A 13,133-nucleotide genomic window follows, 5' to 3' on the forward strand; every position below is an offset into this window, starting at 1 on the left:
AGTAAATTGCAACTATCATTTAAGGTTACTATTACTCACCAGGCTAGCTTAGCAACTGATTGTAAGCTATGCTAAAGCTTCAGCTTCAAGGCTCTCAAGGAAATCATACATAAAGAAGCTTGTTACCACGTCATAGCAAATGCTATTTAGTTTTGGAGTCCACAATTGATTACTACGACTAATTCACTCTATTAAGAAACTGAAGGACACTCTGTTTAGAGTTGCAGTAAATTATAATTTATGATTTTTATGAAGTTTAAAGTGCTACAAAGCTAGCTAATCAAAACTGTTCAACAATGAGAAATTTGCTCCCATGCTAATGTTAGCTTGTTTGCATGGTAAAAAGCTATGGTATCACTTTATTTGGAGTGGTCCTTTGTGGATGATTAATATACTCTTAACAGATTATCAGTAACACATCAACAACATATCAGTGAAGTAGCAGTACTGAAGCATCTGAACACATTGAGATAAATATCTTGTAGATGTTCTGTTGATACATTACTTACATTAAGTAGATGTATTGTTAATATGTTACTTCCATTATGCAAAACCTAACCTTACCAACCTTACCCAAAACCTAACCCTCACCCTGGCCCTAATCCTAACCCTAACCTTAACCTCAACCCAAAACCTATCCCTCACCCTGGCCCTAATCCTAATCCTAACCTTAACCTCAACCCAAAATCTAATCCTAACCCTTACCCTGGCCCTAACCTAACCCTGACCTTAACCTCAACCCAAAACCTAACCCTAACCCTCATATGATTTTGACATGTTACTGAGAGTCCGTTAAGTGTTTGTTTAATCTAAAAGGACCACTCGAAATAAAGTGTCACCAAAGCTACACCTAAACTTTTCAGTGTGTGACCATGTCATACATGCTTACACACAGACTCAAAGGCCATTATTAAATTAATGAAAATACAAAGCGCAATTACACATTTCCACCAGAGAGTTTCCAAAATTTCCCCAAATCGTACACAACATAGCAGAATTTGTTCACTAAAAAAATTTAAATGTAATTTAATGAAAAAAGAAATCATTTTTGACAAGACTGCTCTGAAAGCGAGTCTGCGAGTACGTGCATGTGGGCATTATTTGTGCCGCAGACACAGGGAAACCCTATAGGCTGCTTAGGCACTTATTCATGGGGTCGAGGTCAAGCAGCACAAAAGCTCCACTTCAACTAATGGCTATGCATTCGAGCGGCCCACTCGCTTGTTTTTGCTGGCACGAGCCAGAGGATGACAGAATCGCTTAGATGGAGTTCTGAGGAGCGCTCTGTGTTTCAGTACCTCCGTCACACAACACACACACACGCGCAAGCACACACAATGGCACATAGCGATTTTTTATTTCTCGGATGATTCCAGCATGCCCGCATGCCTGAATATCATCAGCATCTGTTAGCGTTCAACACAGACGCAGTATTCTAAACACACACGCAGACAGTCAGAGAAACTGAGAGCGAGAGAGATGGAGGGTAGAGAGATACTGCCAAGGCCTAAAACACTGATGAAAAAGAGCAGAAGAATGACAGAGTGTGAGATGTGTGGTGATGACACAGAAGCCAGATGTGTTAAAATTGACAGAGACTGTGTGTGGAGAATCAGGAATGGCATAGGCAAAAGAAGAAACAGAGAAAGCGTGAGAGAGAGAGAGAGAAAGAGAGCACTTACCACATAGGAGAAAGCCTCGGTCGAATGACCCATTCCATTTTCTCTCACTCGGACTTCAACCTTGCTCTTAAGAGTTTTTGGAGAAGCTCCTGTTTCACACACCAACCTAAAGAACAAAAGGTTTAACTATAAAAATTCTACTATATATTCACACATTGATGTCAATCACAGGCTTCATAACAAACCTCTGAAATGGTAACATTATAACATGAAAAAAGGTTATAATGCGAAAAAATATTTACTTCAAATTGCCATTTCAGCTTAAAACTGTTGAATATATAAATGTATTATGTTATGTAGTATTCTGTATCACAGCATTGCTTCCCTCAGCCTATAATTCATGATTTAATACTGTGTTAATGTTTTTGTTCATCAGTGTTCTCTCACTAAAATATTGAGCATGCATTACACAAACACATCATATAACCACTGGGAATCCCTGTGGTGTCACTGAATTATACCTGCCAGCCTTGTTACTGACCTATAGACTAATAAATACCACCATGCTAGCATTAGTGTGGTTGCCGGCACTGTCACAACGATCATCAAACAAAATCAAACAACAAATAAAACAAAACAACAAAAAAAAAGCTATTTGATCTTTCTAGCACAAATTGGACACCAGAAACAAGTTCTACCCTTGGAGCCAGAAAAAGGAGGCAAACTAAAGTGAGCTATTTAGAAATGTAGAAACTTTAGCTATAAGCTTGTTGTGCTCCTCATCTGACTAGACGTTTCTGTCCTTCAAATAATCAATTCTCTCCACTGTCATGAAGATTAAGACAGCTGCTACAGTTACAATAGAATTGGCTATCACTGCATTCACCAGCGAAAACAAAGAAAAACAACAGCCTACCCCTAAAAATCCACCCAAAGCAGTAGATTTTCAAAAGTTCCTCTCATCATCATCAGAAGGGGGTTTTCTAGTCTTTAAACCACAAATACCTCACTTTTGAGACTACAGCAGCACTGTGTAGAAGGTAACTAAACATGTTTACAACACATTTTGGCTGGAGTCTTTCTTTAATGTAACAAAATTTTATCCTAAGTAATTTTGGTCTTTTTATACAAGGGCACCGACCTCCAAATGGTGTAAAAAAAGTTTACAATCACTGTTATGAAAGTTTGGTTTTACTAAAGAACCCTTGAAGAACCATCTTCTAAGTGTGTAGGAAAGAAGCAATGTTAGACGTGTCTACTCTAGAATGAAGAACCAAGGTGTACACTATTCTAAAATGAATCAGAATTGCTGTATAACATTCAGAATTAAGAGTATATATAATAATATATAATATAATAAAACTATAATAATTAAAGTTTTTTATTTCATTTTATTCACTTCTTGTTCACAGAATTTTTGAAATGTTGAATAAAATATCTAAAAAACATTTGGTGAATAGTATGGAATATTGAAATCCATGTTGAATAAGTTATTACTGTAAAAAAAAAATATTAATATGACAAATGATTCCAAACTATACACAACCAAACAGAGTGAAGGATTATAACACTGTGTAGACCCTGAAGCTACATAACATAACATGGCATAACTATAATCTGAACATGTCATTACAGATGTCATATGCTGTCATAAGATGTTACGAGAGATTTTGTTCAGTAAAATAACAATGTCGTCTTACATTACCAGTAATTGTCACAACAGATGCCATAATGCCCAGTTATGACAGCTTATGTCACATGCATTTTGCTCTGTACTCAAACATGAAATCTGTTATGACACTGTTATAACAACTCATGACTGCATATGACATGTGTCATGACATGTTTATGGCAGTGTATTGTCAACCTTAAGTAGCAGGTTTCAAAGTAATGTTACTATGTTTTGAATGATTGATAATAGCTACACACACACACACAGACACACACACACACTTGTAACAGCCAAGGGAGCAGGATCCAAATATTTGTTTTAACACCCTGAAATTGAGACCAATTAAGATTTAATGACATCAGTCCCAACAGCACTGAGCAAGCCGTGTGTGTGTGTGTACATTTACACAGCTGTAAGTAGGTGAATAACAGTGTGTTTAAGTAATACACTGGGGTATCCTGGCCATTAGTACATGCACACACACACACACAGGTGCACACTGCTGATTTATTTGGTCAGGTGGCAACTATACCTGATTGAAGATCTGTTTCCTTAAAACAAACGCACACACACACACACACACACTCACTCACACAACCTCAGGGCTGCTTAATGTGGGGCTGGAAAACATTAAATGCAGTCAGCTCTGCGAGGGTGTACGTGTGTGCATGTTTTGGTTTTCAGCGGCTTGTTTTGGCTCTATTTAACTTTTTTATATTTATTTATTTTATTCATTTTTTCTTTCTCAATACCGATACCAATGTTGATACTGAAACCGTGAGCATCGGCCAGTACCAGCCCCTTATTTTTTCTGTAAAATAGCTGTCAAGGTTAATGCGTAAACAATGTCATAAAATATTACCATGTTCATTTTTAATGCCATTTATGCATCTTCCTAGTTTGACCACTCAAACCATCTGCAGTGTTAGCCTGAAGCTCAGCTGCTCATGTTCTTTTTCTGTGAAGCCCTCTCATTAAAGTACAGCTTTTGAATGGCAAGAAGTTCCATTGGTGGCTCTCAAGATATAACCAGTGTTTTTTCTGCAAGGCTCTCATATCATCAAATGACATCAGGTCTTGGGGAGGTAAGACACAGCACTGATGCCAATAATATCAACAACATCAGTAACTTTAGCATTGGAAGATGCCTTCAACAGATTACGCTGGACAGTGTTCGCAGGATGAATCAACAAGCAACAAACTAACAAAAGCAACAGAAAAGCATAAATCTCCAGTTCCCCTAGAAGTTGTATTCTGTAGAAATCGTGTGATTTTCATGTTCAGGTGAGAACCCTGCACTCACATGATTAAAAAAAATAATGGTACTTAATCATTCACAGAAATAAATGCATTCTCATGAAAATGTTGTGTACAGATGAAGCTGAAACAAAATGTGCTGCTTTTTAAATGTAAGAAGTCTTGGTCAAATTTGAGCAAATAAGAAAAATGTGATAAATAATGTGATTAACCATAATTAATCATTTTTAACTGTTTGACAGACTTTAAAAACAGAAAAGGGCCTGTAGCGTTTTGGGCTGGTTATTGTATATCTGTAGTAATTTAGGGGGTAAACCAGCCACCCTCACCTCAAGTAAATGATCCACAGTTTGCTGATTTTAATCTTGTACAATCTTGAGTCTTGTACAGTGGATACATATTATATGAAGTAGACTTCTTATTCTTATTTCCCGTTCCACCTTAAATGATGTTGCAGTTATATTTACATTCCTTGTATGGATGCTAGAGTGCAACTGCTGCACTATTTAAGGTGGAAACGGAAGTTTGAATAAGAAGCTAACGTCAGCCTTGAGAAATCAGTGTATCAAATTCAGTGTGACAGTGTACATCATGACTTTATTGCATTACCAATGTAGCAATTATTTTTATTTATGAATGAAGCGAAGACGAAAGAACTGCAAAAAAACAGGGTGGCACTAAGAGGGCAAGGCGGAAAAAGCTACTTAAGGAGGATGAGGACATATCAGAGCAGGTGGACAGTAAGAAAAGCTGACCTTTACTCACTTAGATACTAGTAATTTGTAGCATACTGACAATCAAAATTATGTCACATTTAAGATTTTAAGTCTTTGCCAGTTTTTACCACTAGCTAGCCACCTTGGTTATCTCAGCGTAGCATATAAATACTAAATAAGAGTAAGAAAAGAGACGAAGACGAAAGGCACAGATTTCAGAAAAGGCTATTTTATACAAAGGTAATGCTCTGTGTGTGTAACAGGAAAAAAAGTTCGAATTTGGGGTGTGCTGGTCTGCTTCATGTAACTTCTGGTCTGAAATCAAGTCCCACTCCCGCCCTGCCAATGATATCAGATTGGTGCCATTTCTTATTTGTATCCTAAGGATGTTAAGTTGCTTCCTTAACATCTTAAAATGCATTTAATTCACTTGATTCTAATACATACATACATCATCTAAACCGCTTATCCTTCTGGGTCACGGTGGGATGCTGGAGCCTATCCCAGCTGTCATTGGGCGGAAGGCAGGATACACCCTGGACAGGTCGCCAGCCCATCGCAGGGCACACTTGATTCTAATGTGTACATAATTTCATTTCTTCATGAATAAAATGTACTACATCACAGTTATTGCCAAAGGTAAATACACTGAGAGACAATGGCTGTATTGGTGTTTTTTACATGGGGAAACTATGTAAATTCAAAGCGTTTCTTTTCTCAGTGTGGGTATATCGATGTAAACTGAGATGCCACATTCACACATGCATGTGTGAGTCACCACATCAGTGTTATGACTGTAGCATCGGGGACTTCCACTCTAAGAGCGCTTCTACACAGAAATCACCAAGATGACCACATTAAACCAGACAGCAAATCAAAGGGCTGATATTTATCAGCAGAGTGAAATCTGAGTCGCTGAATGTTCTGGCCCTTCAACACAAAATCTCACAATAACAGGTCGACAGAGAGGTGAAAACCGCAGTGTTTTACCTTCTACAAACACTAAGAGAAGTGTTTCCTTCCAGCAATTATCATGTTCATGAATGAATAATGTGCCATATGAGTTTTCCAAGCTCATAAATAAATGGAGTAGTGTGGATATGGGCTCTTTTTTTAAGAGTGTGAAGCATTTTCTACATAATGGAAGGAAAAGTAAATCTAAGGCTGTGTTCACACAAGGTACTTTTTCTGCCAGTGCATATTTTACGTTTAATCCAATGGGAAGTGGTCAGAATGCGGCTGCTTTTCAAAGCGCAACCTCTAGCACTTTTCTCATCAGAGCGGAACGTTTTCAGAAGTTGAAAAAAGTTCCGAAAAGCTCAGAGTGTTGCCAAGCGTTTTTATCAGCTGACCAATCAGGTCGCAGCTCAGTGCACGGAGGGTGGAGGGTGCATGGATGGAGGGTAGAGTGCCGGTGGAAAAACTAGTATTGCCATTTGAACTCTTCTCCTCTCGATTTTCTGCCTTTAAAACCAAAGCTAAAGCAAGTAGCCTCCTCCACGCAATTGTTAGTCTAAATGTTGAGAAATGAATGTATTCATTATTATTAATAGTAATATATCTAAATAAACACTACAAAGGGGTTCCATAACTACTAGAATGGCCATTGACTGTTTGAAACTTACATGCTTATTCTCTTAATTTTTCAGTTCTGTAAATAAAATGAGCTTGTTTTTAATATTCAGCTTCCCCACTAGCCAGGACTCTTTCCATCATAAAATCCTGCTAGACATTTTCCTCTTGGCTACACACTTACAGATGGCTTTGGCATTGCTGGGGCTCAAACTCAAAACCTCCTTTTACGGGTGACAGCTTAGTCCGCTGCACCACTCAGGAAAACGTGAAGCACCTGAGATTTTTGTGTATACAATTGTTTAAAGCACTGCAGAAAATATTAGTTGTTTTAACTTTAAAGCCTGGCATAGTCTCATTGGTGCAACTGTCTAATAATTTATCCTGACATCAGGAGATTGTGAGTTTGAATCCCAGCAATGCCATAGCTGTGCATATCCAGAAGCCCAAGAGGAAGATATGCCAGATGGGACTGTGTGATAGAAGGAGTGCCAGCTAGTGGGGAAACTGAGTAAAAAAGATGCAAATTCAGTCTTGTTTATCTAACTGAGATGCAGACCTAGAAACAGTAGCTGGAACAATTTTTTGATTCAACTAAGAAGTTTTCCTCAAGTTGAGTCAACACAAGAAAAGTCATGTAATCAGTTACTAAATCATTTTAAATTGAGCAGACTTCTCATTTTTTACAGTGCTTGTATAAGAACTGAAGGTGTATAAGAGCTGTATGCGAGATTCCAAAGGTATTTACATACGTCAATGTCTCTGCTCGAAGGTCTTCATATTAAACTGGACCAAACAAACTACATGGAGCCCATCTTGATGCACGTTTGATTCGACTGAAGCCATGACAACACAGGTCTTTTTTGATTTTTAACACATCCATACAACGCAAAAAAAATGATAACTGTTATTGTTCCAGTGTGCACTTCAAAGAGTCACTATTTTTTCCCTTCAACATAAAAACCGCAACCGGCAGTCATTATAAAAACATGACTAGTGAGAATACAGCCTAAAATGCTTAAAACAATCTACATCTTTTTTTTTCATAGTACTTTCAGAAGAAATTCAGTAAAGGTTGAGGTTAATATGAGCCCACTGAATGTAACCCACTGTGCATATTCAGACATTTTGGACGTCCTACGCTTGAGCCAGTATGTAATTTGCTGTACATACAGTATGCTGTAATTACCATATCATTTACCATGATTATAATTTCCTTCAGTATAATTCAGATGTGCTGTAAGATACTGCAGATGAAGTATAAAATATACAGTGTGCGTGTAGACTCACTCTACTGAAACGGTGTAGCTTTCAGGCACCAGGTTGCAGGGAACGTCCCCGATATACACCTCCACGTCCTTAGCCTTGCGCCCCAGATTTCTTCCCTGAACTGTCAGAAGAGTCCCACCTCTGAGTGGACCACTGAGTGGCCTGACCTGAAGGAGAAACAAACAGAAAGTTAGAACCAAATACATAACTCTAAATTCAGTGGTGTAGTTCACTTAGACAGTAAGAGTTAGAAGAGTCAAAGCGGAAGCGGTCAGTGATTTCTGCTGTTTGTTTTCACTTCCTGACCACAGCATTGTAGGGTGATTTCTGTGTTTTATATGCATGAGCCAGAGCATGACCAAAGCCTTCGTGTTTTGGTTCAGGCTAACAGACACAGTCTATGAACTGTGTGCGTTCTCCGCACAAACAAAAACATACACACACACTCAGTCATTATAATTGTCTGAAATACTTCTTTGCAGACTGTGAGTGTAAGTCTGAGAGATGGAAGAGAGAGAGAGAGAGAGACTTGCTGTTTCTTCCACTATTCTTTGACTTGTTATTTACATTCACAGCTCATTTGCGGCCTGCTCTTTCTTTTCTTCCATCTCTTCATCTCTTTCCTCTGTTTCTTCTTGTCTTTTTCACTGAAGCAAGGCCCGCTGCCCTCATATTGCTGCCGTAACCCTAGCCGCCCTCACGCTGCCGTGGTAACGGCTGATAACCATCGTTATGCGGTCAGCTCAGTCTAGCAGCAGCTACTGCGAGAGCAAAGAAACACATGACTATGTCTGTGTGTGTCTGCATTTACTTTTGCACATTTTTAGGACACAACATCCTGACTTTGTAGGAAAAGCAGAGAAAAACAGGAATAAACTACAATATCAACACCAACATCACACTCCTGACACTGTAAAGCGTCTTTTACAAAAGCGTCAATGTAAAACTCTTACACATATAGGTAGTTAAAAATATATGACTCATTCTACCAAACTGGTTCAAAGTCACAGCTAAAAACACATTTCGGACTTGTAACTGACCAGACTAAAATCGTTTTGCTTGGAATCACCCTATACCAGAGGCCAGTAACCCAAGAAGAGCCATTTTGTCCTTTCAACAAAAATCAAACCACCTTGGGAGCCACAACATTTTATGTCCATTTTACCATCCTGGCTGTAAATATGTCTCAGTATGTGCTAATATACTAATATAGGCTAAAAATATAAATGAAAATGCAGACTTACTTTGCCCTGCTTTAAGCTTTAGCTCAGCTATATCTGCTTTTCTCACATCTCCAGCAGGAAACTTTTTCATGAAAGTAGAAAAGCTTCTTGTAAAATGTTTCTCAACGCTCGATTTCTCACAAAGCTGAAGTCAGCTTCTCATTCACCAGCTTCTTGTTCTAATTTTCCTGTTCCAGGTGGAACCTGGACTTCAGCTTTGCAACATTTTAGTGTTTGACAGTTTTTCATTGCAGATTAAATGTATTTAGTACCATTTAGACCATTTAGTCTCAAAACTGTGTTAAAACAATCAGCAGAGCTTTATTTTACTGCAAAGGAGGATTATTTTATTTTTACCTAAATGTCTAATTCTGCTGTGGAGCCGCAACAGGGTAGTAAAAGAGCCGCATGTGGCTCCGGAACCGCATGTTGCCGACACCTGCTCTATGCACCAATTATGTTTACGTTATTAAAACAAATGATTGAACATCCCAATATTGCAGCTACCAAAACTTTAAGAAACTGATTTTTTCAGACTTTGGGACACATTTACTACAAAACAATGGGGTCTAACTGCTCACCATGTGGCAGCATGAGGGACAGGGATGCATTCTCAAAAACGTGCTGCTGGAGTTTTTAAACACTGCGTCCACTCACTGTCCACTCTATTAGACACTTCTGTATTGTTGGTCCATCCCATAGATGTAAACTCAAAGACAGAAGCTCATCTGTTGCTACACAGTTTGTGTTAGTCATCCTTCATCAGTGGTCACAATACACTGCCCACAGGAAACTGTGGCTGGATAAGAATGGTCGGTGGACTATTTTCAGTCCATGTGTTTAAAAACTCCAGCAACGCTGCTGTGCCTGATCCACTCATACGAGCACAACACACACTAACACACCACCACCACATCAGTGTCACTGCAGTGCTAAGAATGATCCACCACACAAATAAATGATCTGCTCTGTGGTGGTCCTGTGAGGTCCTGACCATTAAAGAACAGGGTGAAAAGGGATAACAAAGTATGCAGAGAAACAGATGGACTACAGTCTGTAATTGTAGAACTACAAAGAGCACCTATATAATAAGTGGAGCTGATAAAAAGGACAATAACTTTAGGAACAAAGAGGTGGGTTTAATGTTATGCCTGATCGATATATATATATATATATATATATATATATATATATGTGTGTGTGTGTGTGTGTGTGTGTGTATGTGAATATATGTATAATGTGTGTGCATATATTACATAATACATATACGTACATACGTATGACCTGTCCTCCTTATATTGTATAAAAACAAGCTGTGTGTGTGTGTGTTGCTGAGTGCTCAAGTGTCTATTTTTAAAGGCTTTGAAAGAAGGAAAGGCTTTAATAGATGTGAGTGGTCTGCAATTGACAGATGAATTGCCAAGGAAAAGCGTGTTAAGCTCAGAGCGCAAGACACACTCCGGGCAGCAGAACATCGAAAAAAAGTCCCAAAGTTTCTTTCAGCACAGTTCATATAAAACACATAAGTTTTCATTTTCGAAAGACATGAATGACAAGGTGGAAAAAGGAACAACTGCTGCTTTTTCAACATGGAAAAAAAAAACCACCTCGGCTACACACACACACACACACACAGAGGCCTGCTAACACTCCCAGGTTAGTAATTATCGCTGTGTGTCTAATGCATCCCCAGAGCACTTCTCTTCAACTGCTATTCTTTTCATTTACACCCCATACTGATGTGAAAGTGAGCGAGAGACACAGGGAGAGACAGAGAGAGAGAGTTCAGTGTAAGTCAATTTGTAAAGCTATTCCTTTCTCAATCAGGACAAGATTGATTTATTTAGCACTTCCACTTTTCCGCCTCAGTATTCTTCATCTCTTCATCCATTTTTTCCCCTCCCTATCCATCGATATTTTGAAGCAGAGAGCGTGAAGTTTCTGCTATAAATGCTCGGCCATGTTGTGCAATCTGGCTTTGAAAAAGGGCTTAAATTGGAAATGAAAACAGGAAAGAGGCTTAGCCACCATTACCCAATTTCTCTCTTTCCCTCTCTTTCTGTGCCTCTCTCTCTGTCTTCTCTTTATATCTTCTTTCTTTCTTCTCTTTATCACTCTCTTTCTCTCTCTGTATGTATTGCACTCTCTCTCAACTCTCTTTCTCTCTTTCCTCTCTCTCTCGGTCTTTAAATCTGCTCCCGATCACTTTCTTTAACTCTCTCTAACACTTTCTATCTCCTCTCTCTTTCGTCACTCTCCCCTCACTCTGTCTATCCCCCCCTCTCATTTCTCTCTCTCTCTAGCACTCTGTCTTTATCTCCTCCTATTCTCTCTCCCTCTCTTTGCCTCCATCTCCTCCTCTCACTTTCTCAGTCTCTCTTTCTCTCCCCCTCTCCCTCTATCTCCTCTATTTCTCTCTCTTTGCCTCTATCTCCTCCTCTCACTTTCTCAGTCTCTCTTTCTCTCCCCTCTCCCTCTATCTCCTCTATTTCTCTCTCTTTGCCTCTATCTCCTCCTCTCACTTTCTCAGTCAGTTCAGAATATCTTCACTCTCTGTCTGTCTCTACCCCGTCACTTTCTCAGTCTCTCTCTCTTTCTGTCTCTCCCCTTCACTCTCTTTGTCTGTCTCTATCTCCCCTGCTCTCTTTCTCAGTCTCTTTCTCTATATGTCCCCATCTCTCTTTCTCTGTCTCTATCTCTCCTCCTCTCTAGCCCTGTCTTTCTTTCTATTTCTCTCTCTCTCACACACACACCCACTTTCTCTCTCTCCTGCTCGCTCCTCTTTTTCTCACTCTCTATATCTCCCCCTCTCTCCCTCTAACTCTCCCTCTTTGTCTCTACCTCTCTCTCTTTTAACTCTGTCTCTAACCTTCTCCCTCTCGCTCTATCTCTCTAACTCTCTCTCTATGTCTCCCTTCTCTCTGTGTTGAATTTCTCTCTCTCTCTCTCTCTCTCTCTCTGTCTCTCTCTCTCTCTCTCTCTCTCTTTCTCTCCATTTTAGATGTGTTACTTTAATTCTTTAGGTGATACACAAGATGCGAGAAACCGCACACCTTTAAAAAACAAAATAGCCGTGTGTGTGTGTGTTAGTGTCCTGTGTCTGTGGTTGCTGTGTGTAACACACTCACACACACAGCTCTTTCCTGTCTCTGGGTGCTTTTTAATGCCTGTTATTTCGAGCTGTTCAGGCAGGGGGGATTTCAACAGAGCCAATCTCACTAATAAAGCACTCTGACCAGCCACACACACACACACACACACACACACACACACACACACACACACATGCACGCACACACACACACACACCACACACACTCACATATACACACTGTCCAACACTCTTTCACTTACTGTTCTATCTGCAGGAAACAGTTAGACCGATTGAGCATTACATGAGCCATGTTTCCACTCCCTTTCTCTTTCTATCATTCTCCCCTTCTCTCTCTCTCTCACTTATTCTCACACACACACATACACACACCTTGAGAAGGCATTTCGCTTAAATAAATCCGCACAAAATAGAGTTTTAAACCTCTTGAGGCGTTACATTTGAAAGAAATATGTGGCTCACTCTGCCAGACTACACTGTGTCCCAGTGTAGCTGTTGAGCTGTTGTGTGTGTGTTTGTACATGTACACAAACACACACATACACACACATATACAGCACTGTCAGATGCTACTCTTCACTCATGTAATTTCCAATCAAACTAGCCAGTAAACACAAGTTAATAAAGTTAATCACAGCGTGTTCAGCTGTCTAGTGGCGTTGCGTCAGTGGCAGTTCAAAAAGATGCTGC

The 13,133-nt window shown here is 39.4% G+C and overlaps 1 protein-coding gene across 1 annotated transcript in view; it reads right to left on the bottom strand.

Annotated features, from left to right (window-relative positions):
* Positions 1–13,133, bottom strand: part of plxnd1 (plexin D1) — a 104,459-nt gene that overhangs the window by 45,028 nt on the left and 46,298 nt on the right. Inside the window, exons 13-14 of the mRNA XM_036578945.1 lie at positions 8,130–8,275; positions 1,683–1,788 (exon numbers count right to left, since the gene is read on the bottom strand). Coding sequence (XP_036434838.1) covers positions 1,683–1,788; positions 8,130–8,275 — 252 coding nt within the window. The remainder of the gene's footprint in view (positions 1–1,682; positions 1,789–8,129; positions 8,276–13,133) is intronic.

Source organism: Colossoma macropomum, unplaced genomic scaffold (assembly GCF_904425465.1).
Source record: "Colossoma macropomum unplaced genomic scaffold, Colossoma_macropomum, whole genome shotgun sequence".
Classification (NCBI taxonomy): domain Eukaryota; kingdom Metazoa; phylum Chordata; class Actinopteri; order Characiformes; family Serrasalmidae; genus Colossoma; species Colossoma macropomum.